Source organism: Geotrypetes seraphini, chromosome 1 (assembly GCF_902459505.1).
Source record: "Geotrypetes seraphini chromosome 1, aGeoSer1.1, whole genome shotgun sequence".
NCBI lineage: Eukaryota > Metazoa > Chordata > Amphibia > Gymnophiona > Dermophiidae > Geotrypetes > Geotrypetes seraphini.
This window is the reverse complement of record NC_047084.1, coordinates 336456794-336481121: the sequence shown is the minus strand read 5'-3', so window position 1 is coordinate 336481121 and position 24328 is coordinate 336456794. Positions and strand designations below refer to the sequence as shown.

The 24328-nt window shown below is 43.1% G+C and overlaps 1 protein-coding gene across 2 annotated transcripts in view; it reads left to right on the top strand.

The window, feature by feature from the left end:
* Positions 1–24116, top strand: part of LOC117367044 (probable E3 ubiquitin-protein ligase HERC6) — a 139247-nt gene extending 115131 nt beyond the window's left edge. For both annotated transcript variants that reach the window (XM_033959258.1, XM_033959251.1), the window contains exons 19-23: positions 5832–5898; positions 13349–13419; positions 14653–14836; positions 14951–15053; positions 23112–24116. In XM_033959258.1, coding sequence (XP_033815149.1) covers positions 5832–5898; positions 13349–13419; positions 14653–14836; positions 14951–15053; positions 23112–23323 — 637 coding nt within the window. In that variant the 3' untranslated portion in view covers positions 23324–24116. The remainder of the gene's footprint in view (positions 1–5831; positions 5899–13348; positions 13420–14652; positions 14837–14950; positions 15054–23111) is intronic.
* Positions 24117–24328: the final 212 nt, after the last annotated feature.

Genomic DNA, 24328 nt, shown 5'->3' with positions numbered 1-24328 from the left:
ACAGCTAAGGCGGTTTTCAGCACAATGAGCTCTTTTAAAGGAAAAAAGTGCTCCAGGCGCAAGGAACTCGTGACCGGCCTGTGCAAGCGTTGTGAAGACCGGAACAGTGGGGAAGCCTTGTCGGTAGTGGATGCCAGTGGCCAAGGCACCCCGCCGCATGTTCCTCGCGGTTTGGCTTCAAATCGTGTGGAAGCTCGGGTTTCCCCTGACGCCCACGCAGGGGGTTACCCAGGCACCGACAGTCGGGGAGAAAAGGATTCCCTTCCCGTCAGTTTGGCTGGGGATTCCCTTTTCATGTTGGTCGGTTCCTCGACCTTTGCTTCAGGAAAGTCCCAGGCTTTTCAGAGACGACAGGCCACAGGAGCTCCGATTTTGGCGGTCTCAGGGCCAGTTTTAGCGGGAACCTCCTCCTTCATTTCAGTTACCTCAGGTGACCTTCCCCCTGTTCTGGAAACACAGGGGCAAGGAATGTCAGGATCCCCTGCTAACAAATTCCCCCTGAATTTATATTAGCACTTTGTAAAGCTTATGCGCTGGTGGCAGGAGGTTCCGTGTCCACTCCGGGGGTCTCAGGGGAAGGGGGGTTTACCCTCGATGTCTTCCCCGGTGCGGCCCCACATAGCGGCGGTTTTGCCCCCCTCTACTCCTCTCTCATCCAAACGCCCAAGGGTCTCTTGGGATGAGGATTTTTTTCCCAGAGGAGCACGAGGTGATTGATGAGGACCTGGACTCTTGGGGAGAATTCCAGGATCCTCTTGGGGAGCCAGATTCCGCCGGCGAGGGTTTCGAGCACTTCCAAGCCAGCGGAGATGCGTCTGTGGTGTGCATTTTTCAGCGCGAGAAGCTCCATGAGTTAATCCTTCCGGTCGCCTCAATTTTGCACTTTGAGGACCTGGTGTAGGAGTCCCCGAGTACGGTGGACCCCTTGCTTAAGGGGATTTGCTCTGCTTTCCGCTTTTTTCCTATGCCTCAGGATATTCGGGACATCATGCTCGCACAGTGGCAGGTGCCGGAAGCCCCTTTTCGCTTTGCGCGCTCCATGGCCCACCTGTATCCCATTCCGGAAGGGGATAGGGATATTCTGAAGTTGCCTGTAGTGGATGAGGTGTTTTAGGCCATATCTAAGCGGCATATCGTACCTGTTGAGGGTGGTGCAGCCTTGAAGGATCCAGAGGAGCGTAAGTTGGAGTCCCTTCTTAAACAGAGTTTTGACGTGACAACTTTGTCGGTCCAGGCGGCTATGTGTGGCGGGCTAGTGGCTCAGATGTGTTTTCATTGGACCCAGCATGTACTTGATGATAAATCTGAGAATTGGGACTTGCTAAGGCAAGAAGTTGCCAAAATTGAATTGGGTGCTTCTTATCTCTCGGATGCCATGTATGACCTTTTGCGAGCTTCTGCCAAGTCTCTAGCCTTAGGAGTGGCAGCACGCCGTACCTTGTGACTTCGCACTTGGTCAGTGGATTTGGCATCCAAGGCTAAGTTGATGAAGTTTCCTTTTAAAGGATCTTTCTTGTTTGGTGAGGTCCTGGAGAAGTTGGTTCAGACTCTCACTGATTCTACAGGGCCTCGTTTGCCTGAGGATAGGCCTAGGCTGCTGGCTCAAGGCAGCGCTGCTCATGGGCGTGATTTCTGCTGTTTCCACTCCGGTCGAGGGGCTGCTTCTTTTCAGTCTCCTGAGCTATCAAGAGGCAGGTTCTTCCAGCGCATGCAGTCCTTTCGTGGGGCCCATTGGGGTGCAGGTAGTTCCCCTGCTGCCCATTCTGCACAATGACTCCTTGCCGGCGCCTGTCTTGGTTCCGGTGGGTGCCCGGTCGAGAGACTTTTATCCACAGTGGGCAGACATCACGTTAGATCAGTGGGTTCTAGAAGTGATCCGGGAAGGCTATGCTCTGGAGTTCACCCAGTTCTTGCCAGACCGTTTTCTCACTTCTCCCTCACAGGTGGTGTGGAAGCAGCAGGCCTTTCACCAGTCCCTTCAAAGATTGTTGGATCTTCACGCGGTGGTACCAGTTCTCCCGCTGGAGTGGGGCACAGGTTGGTACTCGATTTACTTTGTGGTGCCAAAGAAAGAAGGGACTTTTTGACCCATCCTGGATTTGAAAGGGGTCAACAGGGCTCTTCACATGCCTTCCTTCTACATGGAAACTCTGCGGTCGGTGATTCTGGCAGTTTAGCCGGGGGAGTTTCTGACCTCTCTAGATCTGACCGAGGCCTACTTACATATTCCTATTCGGGCTTCCCATCATCGCTTCCTGCGCTTTGTGATCTTGGGGCATCATTATCAGTTCTGTGTATTTCCCTTTGGTCTGGCCACAGCTCCGCGGACATTCACCAAGGTTTTGGTTGTTGTCGTGGCAGCGTTACTCAAAGAGGGCATTCTTGTTCATCCTTATCTAGACGACTGGTTGATTCGCGTCAAGTCATTACAGGAGAGCACTCAGGTCACGGCTCGGGTAGTGAAGTTTCTGCAGTCGCTGGAATGGGTAGTCAACCTTGCAAAGGGCCAGTTGTCTCCATGTCAGCACCTGGAATGTCTTTGGGTAATATTCAATACCTTCTTGGGGAAAGTCTTGCTCTTAGCCAAGGAACACAAGAGGTCGTATATCGCGTCCAACAGATATGAAGACCCTATTTCAATCTCAGCTAGCTCTTGATTCACCTGAGACCATTCCTCAGTTCCTGTCTAAGATGCACTCTGCCCAATGGAAGCAGGCTCTAGCCACCAGGCCTCCACATCAGGCCTGGACCACCAGACCTGCCACATCAAAACTCACTTAAGTCCTTAAGAACCGAGCCACTTTCCACCGGGACTGTATTTTTCTTTATCAGAAACTTTAAACACTTTAAACTGTAGCCTTTCTGTCACATTGGTTTTATACCCAATGGCCGAATCCACCGCATCCACCACAAGGGACTGTAAGGACTCCTTGTCCACTTCATGTATGGTATACAGGTGCGCCATACAACTAGCTACTCAAAAGGTGGTGTCTGGAGATTTCCACTGCACCTGAATCACATCCCTGATTTAATCTTGATGCATAGGAAAAAACTTGGAAGCCTTGCAAATACCTTGAAGGAATGGATCCACCACATGTGGATTCCCCTTGGGCTCCTCCTCAAAGTGTAACACTTGACACCACTTAGTCAGTGAGCTCCTAGAGCTCCTCCCTGTGAAATATACAGATCACTAAAGAATCTTCCCCCAAAAGAGGGTCCACCATCCAACCCTCAGGCATCCCAGACTCCCCCAGCCCCAGGGAAAGGCCTTCTGAGAGCTCAGGATCCTTACCAGATTCATCATCATCCTCAACTGTAGAGGCATTTAATTTTCAAAAGGGAGACTGATAAAATGAGGAAAATGGTTGAAAACAAAGCTGAAAGGATCAGTTGTAAAGGTTAGGATGGTAAACCAGGCATGGATGTTGTTTAAAAATACCATCATGGATGCTGAGACCAGATATAATCCATGTATTAACAAAGGTGGAAAGAAGAGGAAACGAGAGCAGGCATGGCAAAAAGGTGAAGTGAAAGAGGCTATTAGAGCCAAAAAAAAATCCTTTAAAGAATGAAAATGATACAACAGCACTGGCAAGTTAGATGCAAACCATTGATAAAGAAAGCTAAGAAAGAATATGAAGATAAACTTGCCAAAGAGGCAAAAACTCATAACTTTTTTTTTTAGGTATCTTTAGTGAATCCATGGGACCATTGCATGATCAAGGCGCAAAAGGGGTACTCAGGGAGGATAAGGCCATAGCGGAGAGACTGAATTAATTCTTTACTTCAGTCTTTAAAGAAAATGTAAGAGATCTACCTGAACCGGAAGTGGATTTCAAGGGGGTGATGCGGAAGAACTGAAAGAAATCTATGAATCTGGAAGATGTACTAAGCCAAATTCACAAGTTAGTGATAAATCACCTGGATTGAATGGTATACATCCCAGGGTAATAAAAACTCAAACATGAAATTCCTGACCTGCTGTTAGTGATCTGTAACAAGTCGCTAAAATCGTCTGTAGTACCTGAAGATTGGAGGGTAGTCAATTAGGCTCCTGAGAAAATTAGAGTCATGGGATAGATGGCAAAGTTCAGTTGTGGATTAGGAATTAGTTTACTTGTACTACAACTACAATTTGGTGGGGGCATCTGACTTTCTATCCCCTCCCACTGTACGTGCGCACCTTCCCCGTCCTTCGTACCTCTTTAACGTTCATGGCACGAGCAACAACCCTTGCATACCATCAAGAACATTACGATCGCAAAGGCAACATCTCTTAGTAATACCTTCACCATAGCAAATAATTTGATACCACACGTTCCTCAGTATTTTCAGTCACAACGCCGCAACTATGGAACTCTATGCCTTTATATCTCCGAGAAGAATCTTCCGTAGACAGATTCAAATCAAATTTTAAGACTTTTTTATTTAAGGATGTGTTTGATCTATAAACTACTCCATATCTTCACCTCTTCAACTTAGACGTAAAATTCCCTTCCCCATTGTATTAACCTTATCTTTCTTCCTTTCCTATTCAGAATTGTAGTTCTCCCTCTCAACCCCATGTAATCACTTCTATTTGTCGCTGTCAGAGTTGTCTGTTTGTCCTGTATGTCCTAATGTTTGTTTTCCCTGTCCTTTTTTTTTTTTTTTTTTTTACTTTATATTTTAAAACTGCTTTTTTTAAAAAAATTTTATTTTAAAACTGTAAACCACTTAGAAATCTCTTATAGGCGATATAATGAATGTTAATAAATTTGAAACTTGATACCTTTTGGCACAGATGCCGAGGCCCTGCCAGCCAAATAAATGCAGTACCACTGTTCCCCTCGCTTTCTGCCTGTAAAAATCTGGAGTGCCTTCAGCTACCAAAGCAGGTACTTTTCATGCATGTAAAGGAAGGAAGCAGAGTGAGGAGGAGGGGAGTGGCAGCACTGTACACTGCATTTAGCTGGTGGGGCTTTGGCATCTCCATCAGCAAAGATAAATGGGGTGCTGCAGTTCTGGAGTTGGCCCACCGGAGCTCAAAGTTGGGGGGGGGGGGAGGCCACCATGCCCCTAAGTTCCCCCTTCCCCTGCTTTGGCTTGCTGCTGCCCTGATATTGCTTACTCTATGCATTTGTATCAGAAGGCTTTTCTCCAGAGGAAGGCTAGGGTGTTAATGGATCATGCTACCTTTGTTAAATATCTCCGGAAGTGTTTCATAGCATAGCAGCAAGATAGGAAAGGTCAAAGAACACAAACTTGAGAGAATTTTGAAAGCAAAAGAGGGGTGAGGTTGATATATTTAAGGTTAGGGGCATGGGTTAGGACAGGGTTAGGCAACTCCGGTCCTTGAGGGCTGGAATGCAGTCGGGTTTCCAGGATTTCTCCAATGAATATGCATGAGATCTATTTGCAATCACTGCTCTCAATACATATTCATTGGGGAAATCCTGAAAACCCAACTGGATTCCGGCCCTCGAGGTCTGGAATTGCCCACCCCTGGATTAGGATCTAAAAGAAATGGTTCTCTGGTGTTTAGTGGAACTATGTGACTTTACTGTCCCTTTTTTTTCCTTTTGTTTTCTTTCTCCCATATGATAGTGGGAGATTTTTTTTTCCGTTGTATTGGGGGGGGGGGATTCTTTGTATCCTTTCCTTGTGATGTACTGTATTGAAATGTTAGTTTCAACGAAGAGGAAAAAAAGTAGTGAAGGCCAATAGATACCAATCAAAACCAAGGACTCCAGCCCTAAACCCTACCCAATAAGTTAAAAAAATAATACAAATTATTCATAAAGAATTACTTAGAACTCAAGTAATCATTTTGCTTTGTGTTTGACTTTCAGGAGTTTACAGTACATTCTGGACTGTGCATATGATGATCCTGAGAAGAATCCAGATGTTTATTTTTCTGTAAGTGCAATGAAAGATCTCTTTATCTAAATGAATTTTGGACCTTGTTGGTAATTTTCAAAGGGAAATTGCTCTTGTACCTTTTAGCCTGCTATTTTTACAGAGAGAGATGAGAGTATAAGTATGCATGCAGATTTCAACAGTTATGCATGCTGAATTTTCTCAAACCTTCTCCCACCCATAAAAAAACTAACTAATCACAGCTTTTTAATCTGGCCAAATATAGGTGGACAGGTGTCCTTTGCTGCAATCACCTTAATCATTTAACTGTGTAATTCCTTAGTTTTCAGCAGTCATAGCAGCAGTTCTCTTATAGAAGACACAGACTGGGATTCTCTCAAGAGCCTACGCAGTAGAAACAAGTCTGGGATTTGTGTCTGATTGTCACCTGACAGCATGTACTTGCAAGACCAGATCACTGGACCAGCCTCACTTCCTCTTTTGACCCATCTCAATGAGTTAAATAGTAGCATAATAGATGACACTGAAGAAAAAGCCCAAATAGGCCTCTACGGCAAAGACAACAATCCAAATAAGAACATAAGAACATAAGAAGTTGCCTCCGCTGAGGCAGACCATAGGTCCATCCTGCCCAGCGGTCCGCTCCCGCGGCGGCCCATCAGGCCCATTGCCTGAGTAGTGGTCTATACCTATCTATACCCTTCAATCCCTTTTTCTTCTAGGAATCTATCCAAACTTTCTTTGAAACCATTTAATGTTTTCTTGTCTACAACAGCCTCTGGAAGCACGTTCCATGTATCCACCACCCTCTGAGTGAAAAAGAACTTCCTAGCGTTTGTTCTAAACCTGTCCCCTTTCAATTTCTCCGAGTGCCCCCTTGTACTTGTGGTGGTCCTTAATTTGAAAAATTTGTCCCTGTCTACTTTTTCTATGCCCTTCAGGATCTTGAAGGTTTCTATCATGTCTCCTCTAAGTCTCCGCTTTTCCAGTGAGAAAAGTCCCAACTGCTTCAACCTGTCGGTATATGGGAGATTTTCCATTCCCTTTATCAGTTTAGTTGCTCTTCTCTGTACTCCCTCAAGTACTGCCATGTCCTTCTTGAGGTACGGCGACCAGTACTGGACACAGTACTCCAGATGCGGCCGCACCATTGCATGATACAGCGGCATGATGACTTCCTTCGTCCTGGTCGTAATACCCTTCTTAATGATACCCAACATTCTGTTAGCTTTCTTTGAGGCTGTAGCGCACTGCGCTGATGCCTTCAGTGTTGCGTCTACCATCACTCCCAGGTCTCTCTCCAGGTTACTGACCCCTAGCGGTGTTCCCCCCATTCTGTATGTGAACATCGGGTTCTTTTTCCCCACGTGCATGACCTTGCATTTCCCTATGTTGAAGCTCATTTGCCATTTTTCGGCCCACTTTTCCAGCTGCGTTAGATCCTTTTGGAGATTTTCGCAGTCTCCCCTGGTTTGAGCCCTGCTGTATAGTTTGGTGTCATCTGCAAATTTAATAACCTCACACTTGGTTCCCGCCTCTAGGTCGTTTATGTAGATATTGAACAGGAGCGGTCCCAGCACCGACCCCTGCGGAACTCCGCTCGTGACCCCTTTCCAGTCTGAGTAATGGCCCTTTACGCCAACCCTCTGTTCCCTGTTCGCCAGCCAGTTTTTGATCCATCGGTGGATCACCCCTTGTACCCCGTGGTTCCATATCTTCTTAAGCAGCCTTTCGTGTGGTACCTTGTCGAAGGCTTTTTGGAAGTCAAGGTAAATGATGTCTATAGATTCCCCTTTATCCACCTGGCTGTTTACCCCCTCAAAGAAGTGCAATAAGTTTGTGAGGCATGACCTACCCTTGCAGAAGCCATGTGTCGTGAGGAAAAGATGTCGATCACTCAGCACTGGACTATCCAGAATGCACTGTATTAAATGACAACACAATGTATTGCGCTGTCATTTAATAAAGTGCACTCTGGATAGTCCAATGCTGAGTGATCGACGCATAATAGATGACAACAGATAAAGACCTTCATAGCCCATCTAATCTGTCCAACAAGATAACTCTTGGCATAATGTGGGTGTCAGGTCAAAAGTGTGCCGGGACAAAGACGCGCGCAGACAATTGAGTGCAGTGCGGAGGCTTGCGCCGCAGAAAATTACTGTTTTTAGGGCTCCGACAGGGGGGGGAGTGTGGGGGGGAACCCCCCACTTTACTTAATAGAGATTGTGCCACATTGTGGGGGCGTTGTGAGGGGTTTGGGGGGTTGTAACCCCCCACATTTTACTGAAAACTTCACTTTTTCCCTGCTTTTAGGGAAAAAGTTAAGTTTACAGTAAAATGTGGAGAGTTACCCCCCACAACGCCGGTGCGATCTCTATTAAGTAAACTGGGGGGGCTCCCCAACAAAACCCCCCGTCGGAGCCCCTAAAAGTTGTAATTTTCTTCGGCGCACGCCTCCGTCTTGCACTCAGTTGTCGGCGCGCACCTTTGTCTATGAACCCATAATGTGTGATGCGACATGACATACATACTTGATCTTGATCTGTCTTTTGCCATTTTCAGGGCACAAACGGTAGAAGTCTGCCCAGCATTGGCCTTGTTCCTCAACTACTTGAATTGACATTGAAGCCCCACAATAGCCCATCCATATCTGTCTGGTCATTATCAGGCACAGACTGTAGAAGTTTGGCCTTATTTTCCAATTACTGGAGTAGCTGTCTAAGCACCACCAAGTTTTGTTTTGCTTTCATTCTCTTTCCATATAGGAATCCTTTTTCCCACACTGTTTGAATTGCACTACCATTTTCATCTCCACCACCTTTGCTGGGAAGGGCATTCACCACCTTTTTCAGTGGAAAAAGTACTTTCTGATATTGCTCTTAAATCAACCTCCCCCCCTCAACACACACATGCAATCTCAATTCATGTCCTCTAGTTCTACTGCTTTTCTGTCTCTGAAAAGTTTGTGTTCATATATCTTTCAAATATCAAGTGTCTGCATCACACCTATCTTTCTTTTCCTCTAGGATATACATATTAAGTTTATCAAGTCTTTTGTTCATACGTATGTCTTGTGAAGCAAACTGCATACCTTATTCATTACTTTTCTCTGAACTGTTTCGAGGTTTGTGTGTGTGTGTGTCTTTTTTTTTGGGGGGGGGGTTTATGCACCCTTAGTTAGACAAAGCCTCCCAAAAATGAACACAGTATTCCAAGTGGGGCCTCACCAATAACTTTTATAAAAAGGTGTCAACACCTCCTTTTCTCTATGCAGCCTAGCATATATTGGCTTTGTTTCACCACTTTTGAGATCTTCAGTCATGATCTTTCTCCTGAAACATGCTTACCAATCTCTCACCTCTTTATTTTTCACCTCTTTTGGATTTCTGCACTCTGTATCTCACATTAAATTTTAACTGCCAGACCTTAGATCATTCCTCTAATTTCGGGAGGTCTTATGCTTTCTACTCCCTCCTGGGTGTCTACTCTGTTGACAATCTCAAAAGCGGATTCTCTAAAGTCACCGTGCATTTAAATGCACGTGCTTTACTGCCTGATTATTAAAACCACTCACTGTGGTCTTTTCCATGTTTCTAGCAGCCTCCAATTGTACCATGCAAATGTAGTACAATGAAGTCATTAATATTAAAATTCCCTCTCCAGGCAATTCTCATAAAGGAATGCCCCTCCATTTACAAGTAATTGGGACTGATATTTACTGGCAGGGTCTGATCTGTCGTAGCCTTACTTTCTTGTCAGTGCCTGAGCACTGATTGGCTCAGGCACTGACAAGAAAATAAGCAGCTCAGGAACCGCTACCATGAATTATCCCGATTCCTCCTAAGTGGAGCCCAAAAAAAAGCCTGAGGATCTAGTGCTGCCTCTCTCTGATGCCCGCCTGCCCCCCCCCCCCCACCCTATGAGGAAGATTGGCAGGAGGGATGTCCACTTCTTCCTGTCGCAGGGTTGGGAACCCCACCAACAGCAAGATCCTATCCCCCCAACAACCTCCCACCATACCTGGTGGACTAGTGGGCCATCCCCTTACCTCCCCAACAGCCCCCCCACCACACCAATCCTGGTGGTCTAGTGGGCGGTGACCCCCCCTACCCTTCTTAGAAGATCAGCAGGAGAGATTCTCACTCCTCCTGCCGGCAGATCTGCCTCTTCAAAATGGTGGGTCTTCCCCTTCCCAGTGCATTCTGGGATGCACTGGAGAGGGGCCTAAGGCTCTGACTGGCCCAGGCACCTAAAACCCCTCCTTATTGCAGAATTCTTAATTGCTCGTATACTGTGTCCAATTTTGATAGCTTTTCTAATTTGTTAGCATTTCACTTTTCCTCATTCTGGCCATGCAAATGATAGCATGCTCCACTGTTACAGTATAGTCTTCCCTGTCAGACACTGAATTTCTATCCATAAAGCTTCTACACTGCACTTTTATACTGTTGACTCTTTTTGATATCTTAATCATATAACACCGGCCCTACACCAATTTGATTTGCCCTATCACATGTGGGATCTCTAAGAGGGTAAATTGAGGGAGGGCAATCAGAGCGGGCAGACTTGATGGGCTATGGGATATCTAGGAGGGTAAAGTTAGGAGGGTGGGTCATTAGTGTGGGCAGACTTGATGGGCTTTGGCCCTTTTCTGCTGTCATTTTCTATGTTTCTATCATTTCCTTATAACTTCTACTCTGGCATCACTGTCCCATTTGTTGCTCTCCTTTCTCCATGCCTTCAAGATGTCTATTAGGTCGTCTATGTTTTCATTTAGGGGGAAGTTATCCATGTGGGCTTTTATCATAAGAACATAAGAATTGCCGCTGCTGGATCAGACCAGTGATCCATTATGCCCAGCAGTCCACTCAGGCGGCGGCCCTTAGTCAAAGACCAGCGCCCTAACTGAGACTAGCCCTAACTGCATATGTTCTGGTTTAGCAGGAACTTGTCTAACTTTGTCTTGAATCCCTGGAGGGTGTTTCCCCATGTATAGGCTGTGGCCTATACATCGATTTTGCAAATCGGCTTCGTGGGTGCGGCTTGCTTAAATGGGGCGGCCTATCTTACAATAATCATCCTCCCTCGCTGGTAAATACCTCCCTCACCAGTAAATACCGCCATCGCTGGACAACTTCCAGCTGCCTTCTCCAATCACACTGTACAGGGCAGGAGCAATGTTTTCGATTTCAAGCCTTGCCCAGCGACGGCAGCCATTCAGGAAGCGGCGCTGGGTGAGGCTTGAGATCGAAAACATCACTCCTGCCTTGCACAGCGTGATTGGAAGAGACAGCTGTCCAGCGAGGGAGGTATTTAAGGGGGGGCATGATGTGGCTTATCTATTTTTTTAAATGTACATTGGGATTTCCTGCGGCCTATACAATGTGGTGGCCTATACATGGGGAAATACGGTAACTTGTGCTATGTATGGTAGCACAGGCCCCATTTTATGCAATGAGACCTAGTTACTAATCTAGGTTATTAACTTGGGTTAATGGTTATTGATAACTTCCTCTCACCCCACTCCCATCATGTCATATATTCTAATTCTCCAGTCTTAGTTTTAGACTTCTAGCCTTCACATACAGATTTGTAAAATTGTTTTTTCATTTGTATTCAAACTGTATAGCATTTAATGGGTATAAATTGCGATCATTTATCTTGTCAGCTCTTTATAAAAATGTACCATGGATACTTAAACTCTTATGACTATCCTTCTAACAGGATATTCAAATATCTCCTAGTTTTGCCACTATCCTGTGAAGATAACTTAAGGTAAGGAAATTATCACCTGTTGTGATCAACAGGTGATAATTTCCTTCCCTTTAGCAGGTAAAGCTGTGATGTAGCTATGGGTGGGCCTGGGTGGGCCATCCTGTCTGGCCTCAAATAGTTCAGCAGTGGCCATCTCTCTGTCATTGTCTTTGTCTCTCTCCTCTACCCCTGGATACGACATTTGCCCCCTTCCCACAGCTCAGCAACACTTCCCCTCCAGTTGTATCTCAGCACCTTCCCCAGCAGCAGCCGTGATGCATGTCTGCTTCCTGCACTGGTCCCACAAGCTTTCCTTTGTCACATCCCACACTCGCTGATGTCCCTTCTAGTTTCCTCTCACGCAGGATGTGGCAGAGTGAAGCCTGCAGGGCAGGCTGTGGATGTACAATGCTGCTGCTGCTTCTGTCAAAAGTACTGAGGTATGGGGGTGGGGGGTAGGTTTAGAGATGGAAAGTTGCTGGGCTGAGGAGAGGCAGTAAAAGTTTGGTCCAGGGGCAGAGGAGTGGGAGCTAGATACAGGACAAAGGGAGGGAATTTTGGAAGACCTACCCAAAATGACAGGTCTAGCCTTGCCCTGAGATAAAGGAGTACACACTCCCTGCACATAACCATATGGATGAGCAGTCATTAACAGATGGCATGTTAACATTCTCTCCTTCATTTCTTTTCGATGGCAAATAAAAATGTGCAGGAAAAAACATATCCAATATCACCGCACCAAAAGGCCTTCTTGTTTAAATCGCACAAGAAAACTCCCAAACCATAAACATGAGAAATATAGATACACCAAGTACCTATGATAGTTTTTTCTACTCGGAGGAGAAATACCTTTTGTAGTGGCCGAGACTCGTAATATAGAAAATTAGTCAACCTTACAACAGTTTACTCATCAGTCAAAAAATAATGGCCAACTTAACTTTTTCAGTTTAAACAGTTCATGTCAAACCTATAGTGGGAATAGTTTAGTGTTGACATGCACTGTTTAAACTGAAAAAGTTGGAAGGGGGTGGCCTGTTGGGGCAGGTGTGATGTCCACTTGCTCCTGTCATGACTTTACATCTGCAGTAAAGCAGGTAGAAATTGACTGGGTACTTTTCTACCTGCAGTCTTTGCTGGTCTTAATTTTCAGGTTCCCCTTTGCATAGCTATAGGCTAATTTCAAAACTACCCAGGCAGTTTGTAATTGTACTTGCTTGTAACAGCATAATATATAGATTAGCATTTGAATGCAAATACAATGTAGTTTTGTATCAGAATTGAATATCGCAAAGTATTGGTGCAAAAATATGTATAAAATATTGTACATTGGTTCTTGTGGATTGCGCTATATAAGATCCATTTATTTATAGAAAGAGGGGTGACTGCAATTTGTTCTATTGTCTACTTTCTCCCCTTAGAACAGGGTGTCCAACCTGCGGCCCCGTGAAGTATTTTCTGCGGCCTTGGTCGAGGGCGATGCAGTGTTTTCCTCTGCTGCCCCCGGGGTGTTTACCGTCTTGCCGGCTCCCACCTCTGCCTTTCTGCAGCGTGGTTCTGTTCCTTCTTCCAAAATGTTGATATTTATCTCTGCAAAGAAAATGTATCCACTGTTAATGCAAATGAATTTCATGTATGTAGGGAAAGTTGTCATAAAGTGCCTCTTCTCAGTGCTTTGAAAGTGCTAAAATGTTCGCATTTTGATTGTAGCTGGGTGACTCTTCTCCTGTTTTAGATACCCTGGGACAATAAAGAAGTCGACTTAATACCAAATGGGAGTTCCATCGTCGTGGACAACTCAAACAAGTATGTAAAACACCAGGAGGTGCTTACATTTCTTTTTTTTACTCTGTATTTAAATCATCTTATCAGAAGGTCTGAGGGTGGGGTGAAGATGTGAAAGAGGCTCAGTAGGGGACTAAGGAGAAGTGGAGAGTTTGTTAGTCATATGAAGAAGAACTGTTAAGCTAATTTATTGAAATTTTAAACAAACACACAAATACACCCCCCCCCCACACACACACACACAAATAACAGCAAGCCTAAATGTATACAAATATAACAATATCTTATAATAAGAACTTCTAATTAGTCCTGGGAAGTTGCGTTTACTCTCAAATTATAACACAATCAGAAATGAAGAAGAACTGTTAAGCTTTTCTGATTAGAGCCATTACCTTGGGGGTAATGAGTTGTGAATATTATGTTATCTGAAACTAACAACCCCCCCCTTTACAAAACCATGCTAGCGTTTAGCGCTGGTCTTGGCGGTAATGGCTCCAATGCTCATAGAATTCCTATGAGCATCGGAGCTGTTACCATCATGGCTGGCGCTAAATGCACTATACTATACGGGATTTTGAGACTAGACAGAAAGCAAGGCATAATGGGAGTAAATGTGTGTGTAAATGTTAATGAGCAATGTATGAGAGAGACACACAGCATATTAAAATGCATGCTACATAGCTAATCTACCTCTCAACATGGAGCTGTGCGCTGAAGTCTGCTATGGAGATTCAACACCAGAAATCTGTGCCAGCCTCGGACCTGGCAGTAGAGCTCCTGCAATCAGCATCACTCCTTTCTCCTTCCCCTCTGCCTCACTCTAGCACCCTCCCATCTCAATAAAATCACTGAACCCTATTCCCTCCCATCGTTCCACCCCCCCAACATGATATTTTAAAGAATTTCCCATGGACCACTCTCATATCCAAACTGTTTCCCTGTGTCTAGTGACACCCCCTCATACTTCTTACCTAAGCTCCCAGTCCCTACCTGCCCGCCCACCCCAAACCAGTACCTCTTGATGGGGCAAGAGCTATATTAAGCTTACTGGAGACAAAGTACCTGTATATAATAAATGTAAACCACTTTGGTTGTACCACAGAGAGGCAGTGTATCAAATCCATGACCCTTTACACTTTTACCCTAATGGGAAATCACATGGTGAGGTGGTTCATTATTCACACTAGGCTGAATGGACAGAATAAAAAAATGACTGACCTTGAGTTTTCAATGAATTTATTTCTCTTTGTACAGGCATGACTATGTTGATAAGTACATTGATTATGTATTCAACAAATCAGTAACAGAAGTATTTGAAGCGTTCAAGAGAGGATTTTACAAAGTATGTGACAGACAGATACTTCAGTTCTTTCAGCCGCAGGAGCTGATGGAGGTTGTAACTGGAAATGCAGATTATGACTGGATCAAATTTGAAAAGGTTTGAAAGAAATCTTGCTGCCTTTCTGAAGATCTGCTTGCTTTCTTACATCCTTAATAAATGTGCTCAAAGAAATCTTCCTTTAATGATTTTTTTTTTTTCTTTTTGCTAAAGAACACTGTCTATTGGGGAATATTTGAGCCTTCACATCCCACCATTCAGATGTTTTGGAAGGTTTTCCATGAGCTGCCTTTACCAGAAAAGATGGGTTTCCTTTGTAAGTATCTTTAAATTTAGCTTATTTGAAAGAATATAGGAAGATGTTTGGCCTTATTTAGCAATAAACCTGATCAGACCAATGGTACATCTAGCCCAGTAGTCTGTCCTCAGGGTTGCCAATCCAGGTCACTAATACCTGGCCAAAACCCAAGGTTTAGCAATATTCCATGCTAACAATCCAGGGCAAGCAATGGCTTCCCCCATGTCTTTCTCACTAACAGACTAAAGACTTTTCCTCCAGGAAATTGTCCAAACATTTCTTAAGACCAGCTACGCTACCACAATGCGTTCCAGAGCTTAACTAGTCTCTGAGTGCAAAACATTTTCCTCCTATTGGTTTTAAAAGTATTTTCCTATAACATCATTGAGTATCCCCTAGTCTTTGTAATTTTTGAGTGAAAAATCGATCCACTTCTACCCGTTGCACTTCACTTAGGATTTTGTAGACTTCAATCATATCTCCCCTCAGCCAACTCTTTTTTTTTTTCACAAGCTGAAGAGCCCTAACCTTTTTAGTCTTTCCTCATACAAACGTAGTTCCATCACTTTTATTATCTTGGTCGTTCTTCTTTGAATCTTTTCTACTGCCGCTATATCTATCTTGAGATAAGGAGACCAGAATTGAACGCAATACTCCAGGTGAAGATGCACCATGGAGTGATAGAGGCATTATAACATTCTTAGACTTGTTAATCATCTCTTTTTTAATACTTCCTAGCATCTTCTTTGCTTTTTTGGCCGCTGCTGCTGCATATTGGGTGGAAGGTTTCATTGTATTGTCTACAATCTAATCTAATCTTCCATTTGTGCATTGCACATACCTATACAGGCTCAAGGCGACAATAACACTCAGATCTTTTTGGGGGGTGCTAACCTCCAAGGTGGACCCTAGCATCTAGTAACTAATTTGTGGTGTTCTTCCCAATGTGTATCACTTTGTATTTGTCTATGGGCTCCTTTTACTAAGCCGTGTTAGTAGCTTCAGTGCGCGTGACTTTTCATCACGCGCTAACCCCCGCGCTAGCCAAAAACCTCCACCTGCTCAAGAGGAGGCGGTAGCAGCTAGCACGGCCGGCGGTTTAGTGCATGCTATTACGCGCGTTAAACCGGTACCGCAGCTTAGTAAAAGGAGCCCTAAATTTCATTTGCCACTTGGATGCCCAGTCTTCCAGTTTCCTATGGTCTGCCTGCAATTTTTCACAATCTGCATGCGTTTTAACAACTTTGAACATTTTAGTGTCATATGTAAATTTTAATCACCTCACTCGTTGTTTCAATTTCCAGATCATTTATAAATAAGTTAAATAGCACCAGTCCCAGTACAGATCCTGTGGCACTCCACTGTTTACTCTCCTTCATTGAGAAAAATGACTATTTAACCCTACCCTCTGTTTTCTATCCGATAATTCCTAATCCACAACTGAACTTTACCACCTATTCCATGATTTTTTTAATTTGCTCAAGAGCCTCTCATGAGAAACTTTATCAAAAGCTTTCTGAAAATCTAGATACACTACATCAATCCACATCCTTACCTTTATCCACATGTTTATTTACACCTTCAAAAAAGTCAAGCAAATTAGCAAGGCAAGATCTCCTTCGGCTGAACCCATGCTGACTCCGTCCCATTAAATCATGTTTGGGTAAATGTTCCACAATTTTAATATTATCTAAAGCAGGGGTTCGTAGCCCTTTCAGGACCAAGGGACATATTTGTCCCATAACTTTAAAATCCTATAAATTTTGATTGGGATAGTCTACAGTTCTAAATTTGATATGTACGGATTCCATATGATACTGCCTTTATGTAAACAAACTGGTTCCGACATTCATTCATTAGCGTCGTTGCCAGATTGACGAGAAGATTCACTTGCCACACTGTCCATAAGCCAGAAGTGTGATTTTTTTAAATAAAAATAATGATATTTCACAAAAAAAAATCAATTTTTTGGCATCTGCAAGCCCTTTTTACCATAAAAATGTCGTCAAAACCACAAAAATTGGCCTACGATCCTTATGGTCCTGAAAGGGTTAACCCGGGGTCCAAGGATGGGTTTCAGAGGGTCCATGAGAGTCAGATAAAAATTAACATTTATTTTCACTATACAGCCCGGTACTATTGATTTTTCTCACAGATAACAAGAAAGTAGATGTAGTAGTAATAACAGTAGTAGAAAATGTAGTAATAGTAGATCTGTTTTAATTTGTGCAAGAGGATTGTATTCATAATTATAAATGGCCATTATTTATTGCATAAAAAAGGAGTTTTTTTTAGCTTGTTTACTTTAAAATTTAATGATACTTTCTGTATGTCATTTATGTATGAGACAATCAAATCTTGATGAATAAATTACATTATATTCATTGTATTAAAAGTTGTGTTTATGTGAATATTTCTGGGGAAGGGGGTCCATAGCTTTTACAGATTCTTAAAGGGATCAGTGACTCAAAGGTTAAGAATTACTTCTCTAAAGGATAGTAGGTACTTGCTTTGATTTACAGAATAGGTGCTCTCTAGGGGGAAATTTTGTATAGGTTGACCAAAGTTAGGTGTTGGAATGATCCACACTAAAATGGTATTCTATAAATATTGTCCCTTTATTATCTATAAAAAAATTTTATTGAGAAAATAAATGCACAATTATGCAAAACATCAGAACCGTTCAAAGCTCACACTAGAACATACCAGTATTGCCCACATATCCCCATCCTCCCCCAATATAGTAAGAAGTGCCCAGTATCTAAAGAAAATCAAGGTATTGCTGAATAAGAGTCCAAAACTGACTACTATGGTCTGATTTCTTTTCTAAGACTGGTCAGTTGCTCCATGAGTCCAACATACTGCAGCTTCTGACGCCATCTGGTGACGGAAAATGGTGATACTTTCCACTCAGCAGCAGTAACGCAACACAGTATAAATACAGCTCTTCACTACAGCTTTAGTGTCCACATCATATTCCTCAGGAATTAAATTGAGTAAACGGAGATGTAGACAAGTCGATGCAAAAACACAAGATACCGTATTTTTCAGTCTATAAGACGCACCTACGTGTAGAGGAAGAAAAACCAATAAAAAAAATTGGGTTAAGAATTTTTTCTTGGTTTTTCTTCCTCTACACGTAGGTGCGTCTGGTGCTGGGAAGCCCGCAGCCCCCCCCCCCCCACCCGGTACCTTTTTTTATCTGGTGGTGGTCCAGTGTAGTCTCCTGATGGACGGCTGCCTTTCTCGTTGCAGAGCGGCACACAATGCAAGAGCAAGGTTGCGCTCATGCATTGTGTGCTGCTCTTCAATGAGAAAGGCAGCCGTCCAGCAGGAGACTGTGCTGGACCACTTCCAGTTTTAAAAAGGTACCGGGGGGCGAAGGGGAGGTGTATTCGCTCCATAAGACGCACCTACTTTTCCTTTTTTGGGGGGTGGAAAAAGTGCATCTTATGGAGCAAAAAATACTGTAGATAGAAATGTGGCTTGAATATATGTCCAAAAAGACAGTGATTGAGGGTAGTCTCACTATAAATGCAGCAATAATTCTATCTGCTCACATTGTTTCCAACATAATAGATCAGCTTTAAGTCCCCTCTTCAGTATTTGTGGGGTAATATACCAATGCGCTAGTAATTTGTAACTATTTTCTTTAAGTCGAGAGGAAATAGAAAGTGTTAGAAAAGTACATCACATTATCCCATGTCATCTCCCCTCCCACCTTTGACAAATCCCTTTCCCACAATACCATATTAGGGAAGTTTACCAAAAACAAATTGCTTTAACCTTACACAGTCAAGATATTTAATCTCTTAAATGAATTAGGGAACTCCCCCCTCGAGCCCAGATTTCAACCAAAACTCCTCTAATGGTGTCTGATTTCTTAGCATCACTACCCAGTACATATCTGCTAATAAACACTGCCACATGTGTAAAAGAGAATAAAAATCTGGCTTGCCCTGGGCAAAGTGGTGTGGCAAATCTGTGAAGGAGCATCAATCAATTTGAAAAGATATTATCCTTTCAGTACTAGATCCTGCCAACTCCCAAAATATTCTCTAGAGGAGTATACCAATATTTCTGCCATTTCCCATATAATGATGCAAGCTGAAATATATGTTTAAGGATAGGATTTGTGATTTAGTAAAAACCATGAGGAAACACAGGATTCCCAAAAAGCACTATATAATGAAACACATTTTAGAAATGTTTGCGCAATAGTTACATAAGGTTTAGGAACACCAACTAGTTTCCATTCACACACAAGTTATAATTGGGCTGCAGTGTAATTTAGATCAGAAACTCCCAACCTTCCCAATTCCTTACGTTTTGTCAGGACTGCTAATGTGACCCTAGGCCTCTTACTTCTCCAAATTACTCTGCCATTGTCCTAATGCTTTTGAACTGATATGAATTGATAGAATCTGGAAAAGATACAAAAATCTAGATAAAATATTCATTTTCAAGAGAGCAATCCAACCCAGCCATGAATAGAAATTCATATTCCACCCCCTTAGATCTGTTTGTATCTATTGCTATAGTAGGGCTTAAATTAGCAGCAAACAAGGAGTCACATAAGAGGGTAACTTAGACTCCTAAGTACTTCAAGGAATGGGAAACACACTTAAAAGAAAAATTAGCTTTTATGGTAATCAAATTGCTTTGAGGTATAGTAAGATTAAGAGCCTCGGTTTTCTCAGCATTAGCTTTAAACCCAGATAACTCATCTCTTGCAATAATACTGGTAAAGCAGTATGAGGCTGTGTCAAGGACAGTATAACATCTTCAAAAAACATTATATTATAGGCATGATTCTCCACTAATATACTAATCTGAATTCTTCTGGATACGCTGAGCAAAGGGTTCCATAACCAATGCAATAAGCAAAGGTGATAGAGGGCACCCCTGTTGCATTTCCCTACCCAGATCAAAAGCATCAATGTAAGTTCCATTAATCTTGATACATGCCTTAGGGTTAGTATATAAAGCTGTGAGTCAGTGACAGAATCCTTCCACCCCAAATTTATTCAATATTCCAAACATAAAAGGCCAATGCACACTATCAAATGCTTTTCTAGCGTTCATTGCCAGCAGCATTGCAGATACCTGTTTTGAATGAGCCACACAAATAAGATGATTAATGTTTTTCTTGTATTATCAAACATTTGTCTGCCTGCTTCGAAATAAAAACTAAAATATTATAATGAAAGATTAGGTTTCTTACCTTTGCTAATCTTTCTTCTTGTATATCTCCTCTGGAGCTTGAACTAGCGGGTAGTGCATCCATTCCAGCCTTGGCTGCAGAACTTAAAAATAACACCAACCCCCTCTGCGAGGTCACTCCCCTTGAAGTTCAGTAGGTAGCAAAGCCAGGAGTATCTAATACAAACAGGAAACACAAGAAAAAGAGAGGTAGTTGCGAGGACTCCCCGATACAAATCAATGCTGCTCATGATAACCAAATATATAATCAACAACCGCCAATAAAAGGCCAAGTTAGGATAATAAGAAACTGAAAGCAGAGAGGAGAAGGGGTGCCGGGACCCAGAGCAAAATGGCACCTGGGTCAGACTGACCCTCCTTATTACGTCACTGCCCACTAGCACCATTTTTAAGCAGCTCTAAGCATGCGTTTGTACTTACTGCCGCTTAATAATAATAATAACTTTATTTTTATATACCGCAGTACCACAAACAGTTCAGAGCGGTTTACAGAGTAAGAGACTGTACATTTACAGCGAAGATACAATGCGAACAGTACATATTCAGTATGGGTATTTTATACAGCAAAGAAACAGTGTAGGTTTATCATACAGGCGACAGTACATATACAGCAGAGATATGTATATAGTGGAGAGGCAGTGCGAGAGGCATTATAAAGAACAAAGCAGTGTACAAAACCAGTGCAGGGTGGAGAATGTCAGGAAGACAACTAGTATCAATTATTGGATGGTAGTCTTTAATTATTTGGTGATGGGGGAGGTTCTAGAAATTTGTCATAGAGGAAAGATTTGAGAGATTTCCTGAAGGATGAGTAAGATGGGGCAGATGAGATAAGGGTGGTCAGGCAGTTTGTCCATCTGCCAGCTTGGTATGAGAGAGTTCTATTGAAATCTTTTGTAGGTGTATCCCTTTGGGGAAGGGTAGGTAAACAGGTTGGCATTACGCGTGCGAGTGGTTTCAGGGAACACGAAGTGGTGAGACAGATAAATCGGGGATAAGCCAGTTAAGGTTTTGAAGCTGAGACAGGCGAATTTGAAGATGACTCTCGCTTCTATTGGCAGCCAGTGCAGTTTTCTATAATAAGGGGTGATGTGGTCTGACTTTTTGAGGCCAAAGATTAGGCGGACCGCGGTGTTTTGGATAAGTCTCAGTCGCTGGATGGTTTTCTTGTAGGAGCCTATATAAATTATATTACAGTAATCCAGTGTGCTTAGGATTAGGGATTGGACCAGCAATCTGAAGGAGGGGAAGTCGAAGTAATGTTTGATGGTACGGAGTTTCCAGAGGGTATAAAAGCATTTTTTGACCTGGGTGTTAGTGTGGTCTTCGAAGGTCAGGCAGTGGTCTAGGATGACTCCAAGGATTTTGATGGTGGGGTTAATAGGATAAGTTAGGCCGTTGAGTTGTAAGGTGGTGTTCGTTAATTTGTGGTTGGGACTTGCTAGGAAGAGTTTGGTCTTTTCTGGATTTATTTTCAGTTTGGACTGGGTGGTCCAGTGTTCGACCATAGTAAGTACTGATGAGATGAGTTGCTCTGTTTCTTGCGAGAATGAGTAGATGGGGATGACAATTGTGATGTCATCTGCGTAGATGTAGGATTTCAACTTTCGGTCAGATAACATGTGTCCCAGTGGAGTCATGTAGATATTGAATAGAGAAGGTGATAGGGGGGAGCCTTGTGGGACACCACAGGGGTTGGACCAGGTATGGGAGTAGGTTCCCTCTTTGTGTACTTGGTAGGTGCGGTTTTTTAAGAAGCCTGTGAGCCAGGTTAGTACCTGTCCCGAAATGCCTATGGAATCGAGGTAGTTGAGTAGAATGTCATGGTCTACCAGGTCGAAGGCACTACTGAGGTCAAACTGGAGTATTAGGGCACTGTTTCCCTGTGAGAATAGTTGGAGGAGGTAGTCTGTTAGAGATGCTAGGACGGTTTCTGTGCTGTAGTTTGTGCGGAATCCAGACTGGGAGTCATGAAGAATGTTAAATTTATCAAGGTAGGACATGAGGTCCTGGTTTACAAGGCCTTCCATAATCTTGAGGAAGAAGGGTATGTTGGCGATGGGTCTGTAGTTGGTGGTTGTGGAGAGTGATTCTTTGGGGTTTTTTATGTTTGGAGATATGAGGATGTGGCCAAGTTCCGGTGGAAAGTAGCCAGTGGACAGGCAGAGGGTAATCCAGTTGAAGAGCTCTACTTTGAAAGGAGGGGGGGCTGTTTTCATGATGGAGGGAGGGCAATTGTCTAGAAGGCAGTTTGATTTGGCATATTTAGTGTATAGCTGTAGGAATAGGTTCCAGTCTGGGTTCTCGAAGCGATTCCAGGTCATGTCTGCGGTAATACCTTCGTTGTTTGGGGTGGGCAGAAGGGATGATGGGCTGGTGCTTGTTGTTGCGAGAGAGGTTTTTAAGTTGTGGATTTTGTTGGCGAAGTAGTCAGCTAGGTTAGTTGGAGAGGGTGGAAGGTCAGTGGGGGAGCTTTTATATGAGTTGGTGTCAAATAATGAGTTGATAAGTCTAAAGAGTTTATTGCTGTTCAAGGTTGGGGTGTTGATTGATTGGGCATAATATTTGGAGCGTTTCTCCTTGATCGTTTTTTTGTATTCTGTGACTTTGGTACGCCAGGCATACCTATCTGTATCTGTGCCGGATTTGCACCAGGTTCTTTCTAGTTTGCGTACTTCTCGTTTCAGAGCTAGTAGGTTGGCGTCAAACCAGTTGGCAGATGTGCGATGTTTTTTCTTATAGGGTAAAAGGGCCCCAATATCTGGTGTGAGATTGCAGCTGGAACAGGTGTTCCCCCAACCAGCACTCGCATACCCATTTCTGAATTTTTATTTATTTATTTTTTGCCTTTAGTGTTTCTTACTGGAATCGATAAGGTCCCTCTACTCGGCATGGATGTGTTGAAGATGAGGATTACCTCGCATGCCACGCTCTCTGTAAATCACCTTCCGGAGGCACAGACCTGCTTTCAGATTCTGTTTCTTCCACTCTACCATACAAGAGAGGTCCTCAAGGAGAAGCTGCTGATGGCTATCAGTTTCAACAGGGGATTTGGCAAGATCTAAACCTGGCATGCACTTGTTAAAATTGCACTCCTTAACGCCAGAGTGACCTGATTTCTTAGTTTGAATAAAGATAAAGTAACTTAGGTCTTTGAAGAAGGAAATTTCCTGATGTTTTGTTCTGAAATGGTTTTAGTCTTCTGTGTGTCCCTGCTTACCTAATAACCTGGCCTAGCACTGCCTGTATTCAAATCACTGTCATCTAAAAACTCAATGGTACCCTAAATGTTATCATATAACCTCTCCTGTGTCCTGTATATACAGAATATCTGCTGTGTATGTATATATTTAAGACTTTTGAATCGGGTGTCCTGTATAATGGTATTTTCCTGTGTTAGATTTTTTAATTGCCAGTTATCTCATGTTAGATAGTATAAGACCAGCATGCCATAGAAAGCAAACAAGTACCACATGCAGGGTTTTGAGGTCTAGCAGATTACAGACCTGAACAAATCTTTGTTTATTTTAAAATGGAAAGTGTTTTAATCTGTCTAGTGTGCTTAGGCTGAAATTTATTGGTAACTGGTGGGGTGCATATCCCTCCTCCCCTCTCCCGCACCAACTCCTGCAGCACCCAGGATAAGGAGGCTTTTGGGTTGAACTTAGTGGGTTATGAATAGGAAGAGAGATTGATATATCAGAAGGGAGCATTTTTATCATATGTGTACCGTATCTATAGTTGTATATGTGAGTGTTAACCTAGCAAGTTTCATGAACTTAACTTTTATCAATTACTTATGTCAATTCCCTATTACCAGATATTAAAATGAAAAGGGGGATCTAAATTTGGATTTCAGATTTAATTTTTTCACTTTCAAATCCAAGCTCAAGGCTTGTTACCTACTGTACTCAAAAGTCTTTGGCTAGAGTTCTGAAAATTTTGTACCTGACGCAAAGGAGGGTAAGTAATGTGACTTTCTAAGGTCACATGAAACATAACAGAAAGAATGGGATTTTAATCTTGACTTCCCTGGTTTACAGGCCAGTGTTCTAACTGCATCATCCATG